We start from the raw sequence: 20,511 nt of genomic DNA on the forward strand, positions 1-20,511 counted from the left end.
AAAGATAACAGAAGTGGAATCCTGAGTGAGCTGCGTGTTTTTAGTTTCTTATCTCTGGCTGTATTTAGATCCCTGCACTCTGACACTGCTCCTTGTGTCATGGGAATATTTTCATATCTCTTAACGAATGATTGGGCGAGCAACCAAGGGCACGGCTGTTTTCGCTTAATCCTGTTTTCTCAACTGTTACTGAAAATACAGCGGGGGGAAAAAATCCCAAAGAAAAAGTCTGACAACCAAATTAGGGCCTAATTCCGTTCCTGGGTCTTCTCCTAATAGAACACGGCGGATTTCCGTCTTACTTTAGCAGCCAGGGCAAAAAAAATACGGCTTTATAAAACATCTTAGAATAAGTACAATATATAATATATAGAACGTTAATTAAGAGAAATAAAAAATATCAATAAAGACAGGGTCGAAAGGCACGGCAAAGTGAAGACAGCTCGTCAGATCGCTGTAAACATATGTGAATAAGCTCGCTTAACCTGGAAGTGCTGCAGGTCATGACAGGATTTGTATTCAGAATTTTCCTGAATAAATAACCTACAGTGTTAGTAAAGCAGAAATTGTGCTTTCTGGTGGAATGCTTGTCGTTCTGAGCACTATTAGTTCCACAGAGCTGTAACGTAACTGAGCTGTCCGAAGCGTCAGCCCTCACCCCTCTGATCTGGAAACCTCTCCTGGAGAAAGTTAACGCTATCTTGTCACATACTTTCCCCACTATGTTTTATTTAGCCTCGCTGAGCTGTGACCAGACATTCGTCGTGTGGTTAAGAAACGGATAGAAATAACAGAGAGGAAGGTTCTCTCAGTTCATTGTATTGCTAAAGTAGAGGCTGATTAACGTTCACCTCGCTCCTGGGAGAAGGACGAAGGGTGTGTGAGGAGGATCTAGGCGTTGTCGTACTGCCTGAGCGCGTCCTCCAGCTTGCTTGTGACTTTCTGGAAGAAGCTGATCTGCTGCTGCAGGTAGTGCTGCATCTGGGCCTTGAAGTCGCGCACGCGGATCTGGTGGAAGTGCTGGATTTCGGCCAGCGTGGCAAACGAGATGATGTTGCAGCGCTCTGCGATGCCGTCGGCCTGCTGACGCTCCATCTTGCCCTCCTCCACGTGTTTCTGGCTCTCCTTCACCTTGGTCAGGGCACCTGTGGGAACACAGCAGGGTTAGACAGAAGAATACTAAAATATATAAAGAACAATGCGGTGAACATGACGAGGTGTTTTTTCTGTTTATTTTCTGCCATTTTCTGTCCACTGCAACAAGCTAGAATCCGAGATTATACTTATGTATTTGAATCTTTCAGTGAATTATAACCGCTGACTTGTGTGTAAACTCTTGCCAGCTGTCTCGCTTCATGTACACAACAATAAATAAAGTATTGAAAAGAAACACACAATCTTCAATACAGTACTTCACGTTCTGGACCTGGATCATGCAACATAATAGGACAAACAGAGGGAACGATAAACACGCAACACTTGGTCGTTTTATTACACATGTATTTCCCAACACCGGTGAATCTTGCTGTGTTATTTAGAAAGTTAATCATTACACTACACTCGTGTATACGTGTAAACTACACGTATAGTAACAAAGACTACCATCGTTCAAAGCAATCTGTATAAAATCTTAATCAGTGATAAGAGAAGCATTGTGCAGTCACTGGATACTTACAACTGCTTACACATTGTTACTATACGCTGTGGCACATTTCTCAATAACCGAAACAGCTTGCGTTGTGAAATCAGTGAAAGTCCGCAAAGGTTAGCAAAGACAAAAGAGCTTTTCTGTAGACATCAGTGTGATTCACTGAAGTTAAAATGTCTGTTCCAAAGGCAAAATGATGGACGATGGCACTCCGGTTTGTGTAATCTATGTAGCTCTTGCAGTCCCGAAGTCACATCTGTAAGCTTGGAGTCTATTTTTTTGTCGCAAGCTACGTGTTAGTAGTTTCTAGTGAGCAACACTACAGTACATGGCACGTGATGTATTCGACCCCTATGCGATCTCATTCGATTTGAAACCTGTACCAAAGTAACTCAAGCGAGATTTCATAACAAAATGATAAAATTACAGATGGCAGATCAAATTACAGCTCAAATTTCTCATAACACACAAAAAAGAAACATAATCTTAACATCTTAGTTAAGGGGAAATACCAGCTTCAATGCCACATGAATACCAGCTTCAATGCCAAATGTTCAGTAAAATGTTTCCTTAGCTGCTTTGTTCTTCTGACATTGTGAAGGTGAAGTAAATCAGTTTGTGTTTTCTTACATTCACTGCTTATCATTTGTGCGATAAAAACAGGATTTCCTCAAACTTTAGATGTTTTCACACGTTTTGTTGAACTCGAAGTATAAGTTTCACTCACGTCACACAGTCTGTGTGGTTGACGTGTATGCAAAGGTTTTGGCACCCCTTACAGGACACGTCGTATTTACTTCGTTTTACTTCAACGGTAAACGCCACCTCTGTAAACATCAAGGAGTTCAAAATGTGCAAAAGTTTACACACCCTCCCTAGTCAGTACTTAGTAACAGTCCCTCTGCCAGATAACAATGCTGGTAAATGCTTGCGGCAACCAGCTCGCTAGCTTAATATTCTTGTTTTGTGTGTTTTCAACCTTGCATAATGATCTTGAGTTGTCTTGCATGCTCAGCGTCTTTAAGATCTACACATATCTTCAGAAAGTATGAATGTATGCATGCTTATATTACACAAATATTTATTTTTAATGTCATGACCAACTGCAATAAATAAACAATTCAGTTTCAGAAACTGATTACTTTTTTTTTTACCACATGAAGACGCATTTTGTTTTGAAAAATCTGTTATTGAGCATTTCAGAGAAGAAACATGTGAAAGCAACCGAGGACAAACTACCATTAGCTACACGACAAAGTTTCTAAACCCGCATCACTAAACTAAACAACCTGGGACTAAACATTTTTTTCTAACGATCTCCTTTAAGAATTTAAATGCAACTCACAGGCATGAAAATGTGCAGTACTGCAGGAACAAAACTCGAAAACTCTTGAAAATATTTCAGCAGCTGATAAACACTTTATTGTCATAAAAGTGAGCGTGAATTGAGATAAGAAGAAAAAAAAAGCAAAGCGAATGGCGTATCAAAATAGAAAGGTTTAATGTTTAAGGTTTAATTTAATGTGTTACTGTGACATTAAAGTCATGAGGACATGCACAAGATTTGACTAACTATGGGCATCTGGCAAACACTGAAATATTTACATATGCCCTAGAGCTCGGTTTCACAGTCGCAGTTGAAAAAAAACACCAAAACAAAAAAACAAAAAAAAAAAACACCAAAACAAATGCGGTTTAAAGTTTCTTGAAAATATGAGCAACAAATCCAGGAAGAAACCTTTCTAAATAAGTGAAAAAAAATCGAATCCTGTTCAAATAATTAAACACGGATACTAAACACTGGCATGTTTATTTAACCTTATCATAAACATACAAAATTGTTGTTTATGTTAAAGACTGAATTTAATGCCTGGTCTCTTGTTTTCCAGAAGGTTTGTGCTTGTTAAGTTCATCTTTTCAGCTCAGGCAGCATGGCACAATCAAGCAGTCAGCAAAAGAAATCTCACATCTCCTTAAATATTTATTAAGGAGCCGATCAGACACGAGACACAAGCTCAAGAGACAGTCCTCATTATCGGGAACAACTGTAGATTTATGTAGTCATCTAATGGGCTAATCGTGTGGCAGCAGCACAAGTAAAAACGTCATGGGGATGCAGGTCAAGAGCTTCAGTTAATGTTCACATCGTATATAAGAATAGGGGGAAAGTGAGAGATCTGTGATGACTTTAATTGTGCCATGGTTGTTGGTGCCATATGGGCCGGTCTGAATATTTCAGAAACTGCTGATCTCCTGATTTTCCACACGACAGTCTCTAAGAGTTAAGACAGAATGGTGTAAAAACAAAACAAAAAAAAAACAGTGAATGAGCGACATTTCTATGGGTGACATTTCTGTCCCTTTTGGAAAAGAGAGGTAAGAGAGGTGTGAGGAACATGGCCAGATCATCACTTATTGTTGTGCGCCGAAAAGCATCTCAGCATGCACAAAACATCTGAGGTGGATGAGATACAGCAGAAGATCACTTCTGGTTCCAGGTTCTACTTCTATCAGATAAGAACGAGACTCTAAAGGCTGTCATGGGCACATGAAGATCACTCGATCCCTTCAGTGTTCATTTCTCTGAGTCTGACTGAAACTGCGAAGCAAAGTGGATATAAACAGCTTTAAAATAAGACTTCATTAATAACAAACTCTCTTAGAGATTATTTGTGTCATATAGAAACACGGATGTCTGGACGGATATAAACACTGTAGGTGTTAACTCTACACATGTGGCTGAGCTTCTGGCAGTTGGTAAAAGATCAACATGACAGAATACTGATGCATGCATTAAATAATAATAATAATAATAATAATAATAATAATAATAATAATAATAATAATAATAATAATAATAATAATAACAACAACAACAACAACAACAACAACAACAATAATAGAATTCCTTGAGCAAGATCCTTTGACATACTCTGCAGTAAAAAAATCACTGACTGAAGATAATATCACTTGTGGTAGATGCTGAATCTAGACAAGTGGACGTGGCTAGAAATGTACGTTTCATTTACTGGCTACATCATTGCAGGGAAACTGGTTGCATGTCAGCCGTTGCACTAGTTCGTCGCTAGCTTAACCGTTTAATATTTATCAAGCTGGAAGTGGAAGTTAAGTCAGGACTGTAAATACACCTAACCAGTTATTAGCTGTGAATAAACTCATTATAACAATGAAGGTAATTATATTACCTACATGTGTATGTGGACTGTTTTTGACTAAACTTAATGGCTGCCTGATTATGAACTGTGTCGTCTGGTCAACATCTTTGCGGCATGTTTTACTAGTACAATTAGTTGTAACAGTGCTGTATGCGTCATGCAAGTCGACCTGCGTGTCTCCAAGCCGATGACGCAAAACACTGCACCATCTCTGAAAAATTTACTAACTTTGCTTAACAAACTTACAGATGCAAAAAGGAGTATATTATGTGTGATTATATGAGGTATAAGCTTCCTCAGACTAAAGATATAAGATCTTATAACAAAGCCAATACAGACTTGCTATAGTAATTAGTAATCCTACATCACAGACCAACCCGTGCCTTTCAAACCATAGTTCTGCCAGGTTTAGACAATTACTATCCTGTGGCAGTGTCTGAGGTATCAAATCAACTAGAATAAATTCTTTAAGGAAAATGATTTGAGAGTGAATACAACAAGTGTGCAGTGACGGTTCAACCATCCACCTAATTCCTTCTCAGACACTCGAGGCAGTGAGTTTAGCGCAAGCAGGCATCACGGTAGCCGAATAAAGGCGTGTAATAAATAAGCAACACAGGAAGTAGGAACTACTTAAGCTGCACACACAATTCACACTACAGGCTGACAAGTAATAAACAAAGCAGCACTTCAGGCCTCAAAAATGTTCAAAGCGAATGACGTACCCTCTTATAACAACACTTTGGTCAACAGTCGCTGGACGCTTTTAGATAGTCTATCTAAAAGCGTATATATATATATATATATATATATATATATATATATATATATATATATATATATATATATATACACATATATATACATACATATATATGTATATGTATGTATATATATATATATATATATATATATATATATATATATATATATATATATATATATATATACATATACATATATATACACATGTATGTGTGTATATATATATATATATATATATATATATATATATATATATATATATATATATATATATATACACACATATATATACATACATATATATGTATATGTATGTATATATATGTATATGTATATATATATATATATATATATATATATACATATATACGTATATATATATATATATATATATATATATATATATATATATATATATATATATATATATATATATATATATATAAAAAAAATAAGGTTTTCATGGTGTGGGCATGTACAGCTACCATGTAGTGATGGTGTGAAGTTTTACGACCCACTGAACAGTGCTTCACACTGTGCAAGGTCAATGACCTAAAGCATACTAAAGCAACCAAAGAAGTAGAGATCTGTCCTACATTGTCTAATTCACCAGACCTCAATGCTGTAAAAACGGAAAAAATAACAATAACTGCGTCAAGGTTCTAACCCGTACACACCTAGACACAAATTTTTTTATGCAATCTATCATTTCGCACTGCAGCAAAAACAATGCTGAATGTTTAGTCTAATTTGTCCATGATGTCATTTTTTCCTAGTTTGGTGAGTCAGTTAACAGAAGGCAGAACGTAGACTTCCTCAGCGCTGACCAACACGGCTTAATAAAACGCGTCTGGAGTGTCACTACAGGAAAGTCCCCAGGGAATTAGGACACGTTCATTTAAATAGTCTTATATCAGGCTCACTGCACAGTCATCCTCAGCAATTTTGTCTTTACATGAGCAACACAGACACACACACAAAAAAAAACACAATCGATATGAAAAAGTCCCATTGTATGTTCTCTTTCTTTGGATTCTTACAAGATATTTTTTAATATCTTAATATCTTAAAGAAACTGATAAGAGCAACACTGTGTCACATTTAGGGCTGAAACGATTAGTCGACAATAAAAAATTGTCGACAAATATCTTTGTTGTCGAGTAGTCGTTTGTTCTCACGTGTCCTAATGTAAGGGCCTGCAATATCGCGATTTGACAGCTACGGCGCTGTAGCGCTAGAGTGTAATGCAGCCCTAACAAATGCGGTAGAAGAGAACTTTTAAAAGAAGCGCAAATTAATGACGGAGTGCAAGCGAATGCGAACAAGCAAAGTTTTACAAAACATCCAACCAAAAATGCAGTTGTGTGCAATACATGCAAGGCAGAACTTGCGTTGTGAACTCTGCTGAAGGACACATTTGCTCACAAAAAAGAGCAAGCTTGTCACGTGAACATGTTGATATGCTGACCTTTCTTCATTTTAATTCAGCACTTATTTGAAAATCCAAAAAAGGCCAGTGCAGAAAGGACGCTGTTACATGCTGCTTTTCATTAAACTGAACACTTGTTTTACAAATGAAGCTCTTAATACTGCTGCCAAGAGATGTTTATATTCATTCATTCATTCATCTTCTACCGCTTATCCGAACTACCTCGGGTCACGGGGAGCCTGTGCCTATCTCAGGCGTCATTGGGCATCAAGACAGAATACACCCTGGACGGAGTGCCAACCCATTGCAGGGCACACACACACTCTCATTCACTCACGCAATCACACACTAGGGACAATTTTCCAGAGATGCCAATCAACCTACCATGCATGTCTTTGGACCGGGGGAGGAAACCGGAGTACCCGGAGGAAACCCCCGAGGCACGGGGAACATGCAAACTTTTTTTATATTATAGTTAGAATATGTATAACTCAATGTTTCAACTAATTGAAAAAGCTGAATAATCGTTCAAAACTTACTGATTAGTCGTCAATGACATTGACAATAATCGATGATTAGTCGATTAATCGTTCTAATAATCGTTAGAGTAATCGATTATCAAAATAATCGTTTGTTGCAGCCCTAGTCACATTGCAGACACATTCATTAATTCATTTCATTCATTTTCTACCACTTATCCGAACTACCTCGGGTCACGGGGAGCCTGTGCCTATCTCAGGCCTCATCGGGCATCAAGGCAGAATACACCCTGGACTGAGTGCCAACCCATCGCAGGGCACACACACACTCATTCACTCACGCAATCACACACTACGAACACATATTTCACTTAAAGTTCTCCTACAATTAACTTGATCTGAATTCTACACAGCTCTGGTGAAAACACAATCAAGCAGCACTAGAAAAACAGTTCTGGACATTTTAACTTCGGACATTAATTCCTACATTGAACACCGTACGTCACATGACCAACCTGAAGACGCGTCAAAACATCTAATTACATGGTCGTTAATTAGTATATACAGAGCGACACAGTGCTCATTACCATCCTGTACATGCATGCCACTGGAGCCATTTAAATCCAGTAGATAATGAGATTTATATTATTGCTATATTACTATCACCAGGAGAACTAAAACAATAGAGGGTTGTGCTGTTGGAGGAAAACAGTCAACAAGTGGATGGTGTGAAGATCAGAGCAGAACAGAACAGAGCCTGTACTTTTTATTCATTTAAAGTTATGTTAATGCAGTAGAACAGGTTATAGGTCTATCATAAAATGATAAACAAACCTTTCCTGTTCTGTGCAAGCTGCTAATATGGAAACAATAACATTATTAGAACAAACTCATTATTATTATTAACATATTCTATAAGAACTAGCTCTGAAGTAAGCATTCGATTTAAACAGTCTATAGAACAGTGTATAGAGTTATTTACACAGTCTATAGAACAGTATATAGAGTTATTTCCACACAGTCTATAGAACAGTGTATAGAGTTATTTCCACACAGTCTATAGAACAGTGTATAGAGTTATTTCCACACAGTCTATAGAACAGTGTATAGAGTTATTTCCACACAGTCTATAGAACAGTGTATAGAGTTATTTCCACACAGTCTATAGAACAGTGTATAGAGTTATTTCCACAGTCTATAGAACAGCGTATAGAGTTATTTCCACACAGTCTATAGAACAGTGTATAGAGTTATTTCCACACAGTCTATAGAACAGTGTATAGAGTTATTTCCACACAGTCTATAGAACAGTGTATAGAGTTATTTCCACACAGTCTATAGAACAGTGTATAGAGTTATTTCCACAGTCTATAGAACAGTGTATAGAGTTATTTCCACAGTCTATAGAACAGTGTATAGAGTTATTTCCACACAGTCTATAGAACAGTGTATAGAGTTATTAACACAGTCTATAGAACAGTATATAGAGTTATTTCCACACAGTCTATAGAACAGTGTATAGAGTTATTTCCACAGTCTATAGAACAGTCTATAGAGTTATTTCCACAGTCTATAGAACAGTGTATAGAGTTATTTCCACACAGTCTATAGAACAGTGTATAGAGTTATTTCCACACAGTCTATAGAACAGTGTATAGAGTTATTTCCACACAGTCTATAGAACAGTGTATAGAGTTATTTCCACACAGTCTATAGAACAGTGTATAGAGTTATTTCCACAGTCTATAGAACAGTCTATAGAGTTATTTCCACACAGTCTATAGAACAGTGTATAGAGTTATTTCCACACAGTCTATAGAACAGTGTATAGAGTTATTTCCACACAGTCTATAGAACAGTGTATAGAGTTATTTCCACACAGTCTATAGAACAGTGTATAGAGTTATTTCCACAGTCTATAGAACAGTCTATAGAGTTATTTCCACACAGTCTATAGAACAGTGTATAGAGTTATTTCCACACAGTCTATAGAACAGTGTATAGAGTTATTTCCACACAGTCTATAGAACAGTGTATAGAGTTATTTCCACACAGTCTATAGAACAGTGTATAGAGTTATTTCCACACAGTCTATAGAACAGTGTATAGAGTTATTTCCACACAGTCTATAGAACAGTGTATAGAGTTATTTCCACACAGTCTATAGAACAGTGTATAGAGTTATTTCCACAGTCTATAGAACAGTCTATAGAGTTATTTCCACACAGTCTATAGAACAGTGTATAGAGTTATTTCCACACAGTCTATAGAACAGTGTATAGAGTTATTTCCACACAGTCTATAGAACAGTGTATAGAGTTATTTCCACACAGTCTATAGAACAGTGTATAGAGTTATTTCCACAGTCTATAGAACAGTCTATAGAGTTATTTCCACACAGTCTATAGAACAGTGTATAGAGTTATTTCCACACAGTCTATAGAACAGTGTATAGAGTTATTTCCACACAGTCTATAGAACAGTGTATAGAGTTATTTCCACACAGTCTATAGAACAGTGTATAGAGTTATTTCCACAGTCAGTCTTATTCTCACACAGTCCATTTAACACTGTATAGAGTTCTTTTCACACAGTCTAAGACAGTATAGCTACTTTTGAAGGGTCTGTTCAATTCTGTGAAGACACATTCTATTTTTTTGCAGCGTCACACAGTGCCGTGCAGAAAGAATTCAGCGACACAGATGTTTGACTTCCTGCCTCACTGAAGGAAAACATGCGGGACATTCCTAAATCACCCAACCCCCAACAATGCACTTCCAGACCTCCGGGAAACTGCATTGAGACACACGGCGTAAATAACAAAAGATCAGGATTTTGTTTTTGTATTAATTCAGAAACATCTTTTCCTACATTCATTCAGCTTTAACTGATCCTTATGCTGCACTTGTAGGTCTTCTTATTAAAAACATTCAGTGGTTGTAAAGTGACAGAAGTGTGTGTCTTTCTCTGACCTTTACTTTCTACCACTGTCTCTGTAACATCCTCTGCATAACCTTCCTTTAAGAGAACATCCTTTAACTTGGGTGAGCAAAGTCTAGCACATACTGCCGAAGATCAAATAATTGTTCCCCAATTTAACCACTTCAATACACCTGACTCAAGTCAGGAAGCCTCATGCTGATACAGACAACTAAAGACTCTAAAAAACAAAACAAAACAAAAAAAACTCCCTTTTATTAACAAATAAGAGACTAAAGATAAAGTAAGACTAAAACAAAATAAATATTGATATAAATAATGTAACATTAAAAGTCAAAAATTAAAAAATGTAAATATAATCATTTTAAATATTAAATTAAAAAATATATATATATATAAAACATATATACATACACACACATTTGTACACACACACACACACACACATACTATATATATATTATTATATATATATATATACACACACTCACACACACACACACACACACACATATATACATACACACACACACAGACACATATATATATATATACACACACACACATACACACACACATATACATACACACACACACACACAGACACATATATATATATACACACACACACACACACACACACATATACATACACACACACACACACATATATGATCTACACTGTAGTCATTGAATCTGTCCTGTGCACATCCATCACCATCTGCTTTGGTGCAGCATCAAAACAGGACAGAAACAGACAGTAAAAACAGCGAAAAAAATAATTGGTGCCCCCCTGCCCACTCCCCAGGACTTGTACGACACAAGAACCAGAAACCGGGCAGGAAAAATCACTAGCGACCCTTCGCACCCTGGACACAACCTCTTTCAGCTCCTCCCTTCTGGCAGCACTACAGAACTTTGTTTACTAAAACTGCCAGACACAGGAACAGTTTCTTTCCCCAGGCCCCTTATCACCCTGATTAACAACTCACCATAATTATATTCCCTGCTTCATATCTATAAGTACTGCATTATCAGGACTGTCAGTCATCACATCATCTGTATATATTACACACATTACTGCTGATATATATTGTACAAAAAGCATAATACTGCACAACATTGTTATTTGCACTTCCCACAATTTATGTACATAACTGATCAGTCATATATCCTATATTCATATTTAATACTCATTCTGTCTATATTGTATCTCATCGTCTGCATTGTCTTGTATAGTTTGTATAGTATAGTGTTATTTATGTCTGTACTTTTGAGAGTCACAAACAGCTGGAACCAAATTCCTTGTGTGTGTCAACACACTTGGCCAATAAACCTGATTTTGATAAATATTTAAATATAGTATAGGTATAAAACGTTCTAAATGATAAAGCATGCGTCATATACATCCACAGCTATACTAAGGTGAAAGAAGTGTTCTTTGTTGCAGTCCTATGCTGTGAGAACTGTATTTAAAATGACAACAGAACTAGAAATAAACTGCCTCACAGTAATGCATACATACCATTCTATAACAATGCTCCTGAGAGAGGCTTCTCTCACCACGCTCATGACTCAATCACAATGAGTCCAGGCCTGTGGTTATTATAAACGACTCATGCTAAGTCCGTTTACTCCAAGTTTCACACAAATTGCACTAGCATATACTATTCTTCTTCAATTTTCCTTATGTGCTAACATTTGTTTATGTGCTTACATCACTTTTGCTTCTTGCACTGTGCTTTTCCTGCAGTCTTCATGCAAATCAAAACATTTAAATGCACCAGCTGCAGTACTGCACACATACAGGACAGCAGATATAAACCCACAGAGAGGATGCAAGCTTGTTCGCCTTCAAAAGCGGTTGTGTCTTTGCACAGCCTCCGCACGTCATCTCTGAGGTCTTTAGTCTACGCCTATTCAACTGTGGTTGTCTACTAACTCAACAAAGTGTGGTACAAGAGCAAATGTGTCTGTTCTCTGTGGTTGAGCTTCACTATTTTGTGAATTCTCAAATAGAAAAGGGTGAAAATCAAAAGGTTTTCAGTTTCCCCAGTATTAATATCTTACATACTTAACAACATACTTCAAAAGTTTTCCTACATTCTCTAAATCCTAACACACAAAATGTCCGGTTCTTTGACCCTTTTTTGTTGTAAGTCTACATTAACCTCCCCACTGTAGCATATATTCATGTACACTGAGATATACGGTACGTACTGTGAGATTTAATTGGTTTAACACAGACAAAATGCACATAGTTTATGATGGAGTCTTTTCAGCCATCACTTTTCTTTATTTAAATTTTGAAAGAAAGTGAAATGAACCAAATCATGAAGTTACTGAGTCTATATACGGTGATATAGACTCCTCTGATTAATCTGAAGCGATGCATGTCCGATCATTTACATAAAACCACTTGTGCACCACTAGAGGAGCCAACTGAGGAGCCACCATATGAAACAGTTTAATAAAAGACCTTTAACAGACTGGTGGATCAGAACAGGGAGAGGAAACACATGTTCCCCACTCAGCACATTTGTCCCACTATTGTAAGGGCAGCTGGAAAAATCCGTTGATGTAGACGGTTTTCTGAAAATGCAGAATGATGTGTGGTCACATGCTGAACCACTTCCTTATTCCGACATGAGAATTAGGCAGAACGGATTTTTCTGCCACATTTTTCACTGGTCATAAATGGGAAGAGACGAAAGAGAATTACTGAAAGTCAAGAGCAGTGCGAGAGGACGTGTAACTAAAGGCTCGTAACGTCTAATGGTTGTTTTATAGTGACACGGATCAATATGTTGTGTTCATACACATGAGCGGTTCATGTTTCGTTTCCCATGAGCGCTCTAATACCCCACCCAACCAACCACCCCCAATACACACCCCAATGGGTAACAGAACAATGATCTAATAAATATATCTATATCTAATAAATAGATCTATATACTATATCTAATACTAAAGCTAATGATCACTGATGAAATAATTAATCCTAAATTGTTCCCAATCGATGCATTGTGATGCAAAGATGTGATGATATGCACGGCGGAACTCATTATACTATTCATTTTGCATCCAATTAAGTTGTCTGTTTGAACTCCAGAGGTCCAAGGCTGCACAACCCAAAGAGTTATATACAGATAACTAGTATACGGAAAGCATCCTGGTCACATGATTGCTCAGTCTGTGCAATAACCAGCAATCATTTGTACTTGTGAATTGACTGATAGCACGATTTGCATTTTGTGAACGACATGTATTATGAATCATTTGCTTACATGACGTTGTTTTAATGGATAAACAGAGCTCTTTAGTAGCTTTCACATGCCACCAGCTCAGCACCACCACGATCTACAGAGTCAAAGATTACAGAAAGTGAAAGCTGGGCATTTTAGCTGACTTTGGAGTTCTATTAACAGTTAAAATGACACTCAGGCATTGCAATCAGACATTTACCCCAGATCACAACCTTTATTGTCTTCATAGTTTGTATTATCTTGTACAGTATAGTGTTATTTATGTCTGTACTTTTGAGAGTTACAAACAGCTGGAACCAAATTCCTTGTGTGTGTCAACACACTTGGCCAATAAACCTGATTCTGATTTATTTAAATATTTGGAAGTATTTATAAATATTACTTTTTTTAAGAAACAAAATCAAGAAGCCTGTGTTATAAATCAAACCAAATCCAATCTCACTCTTGTGATAAGGGTGTGTGTTTACAAGCCTAATCATTTGTAATGGTGAGACTGCAGTTGGGATTAGTTACTTCCCAAAAGCAGAGGAAATGATCTTGCAGCATCTTTTAGCTCATTTAGAGACAGTAAATGACTGTATTACAGACTTATTACACAACACCTGATCACCACAATGTTCCTACCATTGTCTCCAAAAGAAGGCTTCAATTAAATAAAAGCGGTCTTCGGCACAAGACGGGCGTTTTACCAGCTCTCATGTCTCGTTACTGTTGATAGATATTGTGTGCTTCCCTTTGCGTGTGTAGTTCAATAGCCAGTGATCCTAAATGTGAAATTGTCATTTAATTGTCTAATTGTTCTTCATGAACATTAGTAAATGCAATAAGATACAGAAAAACAGATTCAGCAATTTATATACAGCGTATTTGTGTAAAGGTTTAAACACACACACACACACACACACACACACTTTGCTGTTCAATGAGGACAGACTTGACATCACAGAAAATAAAAGAAAATTAAAAAAATTCAAGAATGATCAAAGCGATGTGAACAAAATATCTTATCACAATATTATAAGCCAAAATTTCAGTGATACACGATAAGCCTGTTGATATACAAAGTTCCTAACAAACCAGTAGTGCTGCATTTTACCACGTTTAATGATAACTTACTTCAGTAGAATGTCGCTCTGACAGCACATTCTCTACATGCATGGGATGCTGCAAAGGTGATACTGTATATCAACTAACATTAGCGCTAACAGTGTCCAGCTAAAAAGAATGTCTGTTATTCAAATAAAGCAAAAAGAAAGATGAGGTTTTGCTGCGTACGCTTGAAGCGCATTACGTTTAAATGCAGCTACATATCAAAGATTTGTATTTGTGCCAAAGTGAATAAAAACATTTTTTTCTGGTTGTCAACAGGGCAAGAACAAAAATTATAATCTGAAGATGTAATCTGTTTATCCCGTGCACCTATTGCTACTGGTTAGCCTACGCTGAATACGCCGAGCTGTTCATCAGACACTATTTTGTGATTGTACAGACATTTGTTCCATTCGTGCTTGAGGTTTTGCTCATTTTTTTGTGAACCACACTATGGTGCCGGAATAAAAGGTCTGTGGGTTTAAAGTGTCATTTCCTAGCTACAAAAACTGCAGACTAAGTGACATGCTTAATAAAACCAAAAAGTCTTAAAAAAATCTTTATTATTTTAAGAATATTTAAGAATTAATTTTTACCTCATGAAAACGTGAACCTGGTGAGAAAAGAAGTTAATAAGGAACACGTTTTCAATCGGTATAGTGTGAGAACATCTTAAAGCATGAGAAACCTTTCAGCAATCAAATAACAGGAACATTTATAGCAAGCTCATGTTCAGTGAACACAGACTAAACCGTAAGTAATCATATTCTTTCTAGTAATATGAGATTTATAGATAACGCTCTCATTGTTAGAGGTCTCAAAAGGTTAAAGTAGTGCGATCGATCTATGTGTCTGGTGAAAGCTCATTGAGTTACAGCAGAGTCAGCATGGTGTATCAACCGGTGTCATCGCACAGCCTCTCAGCAGTTATGTCTCTGTAGTCATGCAGTTATCACTCAACCAAAACAGCTGCTTGTCTTTACAATGCTCTGTCCAGGAGCCATTCCTTTCTGATAAAAGCAAAAGTGCCATGAACTATTTTTTTGTTAGTCAAATCCAAACCAAAAAGCCAAATCACCACCTTAATTTCCTTAAAAACACAACATTAAGGTTTGGAGACGATATGTACATTTTGGCCTGAAAATATATCTCTATTAGGGATGTAACCGAATATATTATTTGGGTTGAACAGATAAAACGTTCTAAACACACACAAATACAGATACAAATACTCCTGTTTTTATAAAAAGCTTGCCGGAAATCCGATTGACGTGAGACTGGAAAGGCAGCGAAGAAAAAGTGAGCGATCATCAACGATCCGTTAACATGAACAAGTGCGTGCTGCGTGTCTGTATTTACAGTGTTTACTGTGTTACTGTGCATTTGTCTTTAGTAGTCACCTGATAAGATTTGTGCCTGTTTACATTACACTACAAGCTCGTTTAAAATTAGGTACAACCCCAAAATAATTCTTTTCAGTCTCTTTTCCGGTGTTAAAGAGATAATGCGGTACGGTTCATATACAGGTTCAATCTGAGTTTAGCCCGTGTTTGCTTTGGGTTGAAATCAGACGCAGACACAAATATTCAAAGCGCTAAACAGATACAGACGGAGGCATTGTGTTCACCCGTATTGTTTAGTAACAGAGTATCTGGAGAGTTGGTCTGTGCAGCTGATTTCAATCAGATGCTGTCAGAAAAAAACATACAAATCCTCCACAACCTGTGTGTTAATGACAACATCGAATGCTTAATGTAGAGTTGATTACATTTATTTTGAAATAATAAGCTGGTAGGTTAAAGTCAGGGTTGAATACTGAAGAGAAAAACGTTTCACTTTCAATGAATAAAGCACAACATTTTAAAAGTACCCACTTTAGTTTAACAAGCTTATTATACAACTATAGACTGTAGTTTTATTATGAATTAGCCATTTTTTTTATAAAATGACCACAACAGAAATCAGAAAGTACTGTTAAACTTATAATAATCATATATTACTTGCCTATTATAATTATATACCTCACTTACCTTCTCAATCTTTTTATATATATATATATATATATATATATATATATATATATATATATATATATATATATATATATATATATATATATATATATATATTTATAAATAAATCTGCTTGCACAAGAAACACATGCCAATTAAAAACAGAATCCTAATAATAAATAACGTGACTGTTTACTTCTTTCTGTGTTACAGGTAGAAGCTGAGTTACCTACAAACCTCTACAGACACGGTTTATTCTCTTCCTTACCAGAAGACAGAAGAGAATAAACTCAAGATCAAGAGCTAAAGCATTCTGGAGATTGAGATAGTTACACCTTCAATATAAATTAGTGCTCACGATTCACACCTTAAGGGAGACTGAGACTACTCTTGATTAATCACTTGAGAGAACTAATAAGCATAGACCAATACTACATGATCAACAATGCTATACAATATAACAAAAAAAAATTAATAATAACTCAAGAACCAACAGAATTAAGCAGATAGTATATAAAACTCAGAATCCCACATTACCAGAAGACAATATTCAATATAAAAAGAGCACACTTTATAACAGAAAAACAGATATAAGCACTTTATATCATATGTTCGTGCCACGCCATTAAACTATGGTCTACTTGTCTATTCCTCTTATTAGATTATCCCTAGATAATATTAGACTAGTTGCTGTAACGTGGGACTGAAAATAGCCCTGGCATCTGTTTTTTTTTGTTTGTTTTTTTTTTTTTTTGCTCCAGTGTTCATCATGTAACTTACTTCTGATTCTGAAACTGATCTAGAATTTATTAATCAGAATCAGAAGCCTGCTGCTACAGTAGTACTATCATCTACACTATGTAAACAGTGGATTATGTTCCACCAAGAAACACACACACTGACATTAGGTCCTCTCTGTCTGTGTATTTGCCAATGGAAAAACACACACGTCATGTCAGCAGAGACGCAGTCCATGTGACTCAGCAGTCAAACGAAACCAAGAGCAAGCTACACTTGTGGGTTTCAAGCAAACAAATGGGGTCATGCAAAGGCCCACTGTGGTTTAGACAAGCCCAACTATTTCAGTCCCTCTGGATATGAAACTATGAGCATGTGATACATACCTTTCTGAACATGGATGATGTCAGGGTAGTTAGCGAGATGTCCTTGGTACAGTGCCAGCAGATCCATCACCGGGTCCACATCTTGTTTCGGTTGCTCTGCAAAGTAGTCTCCGATGGCTTCATAAGCATCGCCAGTGTACGCAATCGCGTGGTTCAGACCGGCCGAGTACGTCTGCTGGTCAAGCTCAAAAGCTTGGCTGAGATACTTAAACGCCAGGCCGACTTTCTGATATTCCTTCTTAAATCCAGTGATCTGTTTCCTTGCAAACTCATTTAGTGTGGCATTCACCTGGATGACACCGTCATCCATTTTTTTGGTGAAGCCCTTAAATCCGTCGATCTTGCTCTCGACGTCTTGGAAGTCCAGCGAAGAAGGCGGTGGGCTGATCGTCAGGAAGAAATTCGCTCCCACCATCTCGTCCTTCTCCGCCTTCCTCTTGCCTTGCTTCCAGCTCTTTTCGTCGGTGCTGCTGCAGGTAAGGAAGTGTTGGAAAACATCGCACCTGGCCAGCACCGGGTGGCTCGTCATGTGGTTCATCCACCATATCAGACCTTTCCTTCTCTTTGAGATGAAATCCTCCTCGAAGCGGCCTGTAGCCTGTTTCTCTGGGATGTGTGGAACTGAAATGACTGGGAACTTCTCAACCAACCGATCGTACAGCCAGTCGAAATGCTTATATCTTCGGTTCACCGGGTTCTGCGTGTGCGTCGGGGTTAATTTATACGAGATGTAGCTTTTCATACCCTTAAATTTCGTCTGCTTGGTCGGATCATCGATGGTACATGCGAAAGGGTACGGATTTTCCTGCCATTCGGGCCCATACTGACCCATCACCACACAGATCTTATCGCCGTCCTTGATAAAGCCGGATGCTTCACCGAGCACGAAAGCCTCGCCACCTGACTTCACAAACGTCGAGAACCTGTTAAGGTTCCTGCCGACCGTAGCCGAACTCTTGGCTTGCTGAGCGTTGCCGCCTCGGGCCATGGACGACGTGGTCACCCTGTAGGTGTTCGGACCATTGTTTTCGAAATCGTGTAAACCTCCACGCGTGACACCAGGTTCATCAGCCACTGTGGAGCTGTCATCCCAGTCATCATCCCAGTCATCATCACTCCCTTGACTTGCTGGGTAACTCTGGTGCTGCTGGAGTGGAGGCGGTGCTGTTAAACCACTTGTAAAAGTTGACGTATAGTTTCCTACAGCACTGATATTATTGACCCCTTGGGATCCCTTATGCGCATCGACAGAAGTGCTGTTGTTAACTGAAGACGATACTTCGTTCTTTAGGATCTCTACATACGAAGCAGGGAAGAGTCCCCTGTGTCCGGTACTGTTCAGTCCCTCCAGCCAGCCCTCGATGTCCTGCTCACTGTACAGAGTCACTATCTCATTCTCTCTAACTGAGATCTCTCCGGGGTTTTCAGAAGTAAAGTCGTACAGCGCTCTCGCTCGTAGACCCGCCATTATAAAACAAATCTGCTTAATAACACCTGGACGGTGTAAATCCTTTGCGCTGCTTAGCTAACGAGCTAACTGAGGTAAATAAACGCGCTCGTGCAACAAACACAAACCAGCTCGCGCGCGAGACACAACTTTTTCTGCCTTGCCTCGTTTACGTGTCAGAGACACACACCGTTTTTTACCGTCTATCCCTGGAAAACCTGCCACCTCCGTATCCTGAGTCCATTAACGAGGATTTTTCATTATAATTGCTATGGAAACTGTTATTAAAATCCCACCGTAGAGCGATCACATCTCCATCGTTTGACTTTCTAGCTCACAGTGAGGTAGCCGCGCGCGCGCGCACGTCCCACCCGCTCACACACAAGCGGTCTTGCCTCTACAACAGCGCCTGACGTCATACGCACGAGTCCTAGAGGGCGGAGCTGAGCGACCAATCAGGCAGCTTCGTTCATTTCTGAGTGGGCGGGGACAACGCTGAACTCAACGCGGTTAATTATTAATGGTATAAAAGCAATAAAACTCTTTAAGACACGTTATTATAATTAAGGTGTCTAGTTGGATTGGATTTAGCTCCACATCACACCATATCATTGTGGATTATTGTTTCCTAAGAGCATAAATACATACAATAGACAGTCTATTTCTCAGACTATATTTTATATATATATATATATATATATATATATATATATATATATATATATATATATATATATACTGTACTACACTGTACTCTCTCTCTCTCTCTCTCTCTCTCTATATATATATATATATATATATATATATATATATATATACGTATATACGTATATATATACGTATATATGTATATATATATATATATATATATATATATACATATGTATATATATACGTATATATGTGTGTGTGTATATATATATATATATATATATATATATATATATATATATATATATATATATATATATATATATACATAGAGAGAGAGAGAGAGAGAGAGAGAGAGAGTCTACTCAGACTGCATAACAAGATTTCAACACTATAAAAGTGTGTTTGTAATAGGAATTCACTGAGTGTCATAACAACTTTATAAAGCGTGTTTTGGGGTCGCTTACGTACTAAAGAGTTAAAAC

The 20,511-nt window shown here is 37.5% G+C and overlaps 1 protein-coding gene across 1 annotated transcript in view; it reads right to left on the bottom strand.

Moving 5' to 3' along the window:
• snx18a (sorting nexin 18a) overlaps nt 1–19,767 on the bottom strand; it is a 19,944-nt gene extending 177 nt beyond the window's left edge. The window contains exons 1-2 of the mRNA XM_060882839.1: nt 17,929–19,767; nt 1–1,145 (exon numbers count right to left, since the gene is read on the bottom strand). The exon at nt 1–1,145 is cut by the window's left edge and continues 177 nt beyond it. Of these exons, the coding sequence (XP_060738822.1) occupies nt 892–1,145; nt 17,929–19,396 (1,722 nt within the window). The 5' untranslated portion in view covers nt 19,397–19,767 and the 3' untranslated portion in view covers nt 1–891. The remainder of the gene's footprint in view (nt 1,146–17,928) is intronic.
• Between the last annotated feature and the right edge of the window lie 744 nt (nt 19,768–20,511).

Source organism: Tachysurus vachellii, chromosome 12 (genome assembly GCF_030014155.1).
Source record: "Tachysurus vachellii isolate PV-2020 chromosome 12, HZAU_Pvac_v1, whole genome shotgun sequence".
Lineage (NCBI taxonomy): Eukaryota > Metazoa > Chordata > Actinopteri > Siluriformes > Bagridae > Tachysurus > Tachysurus vachellii.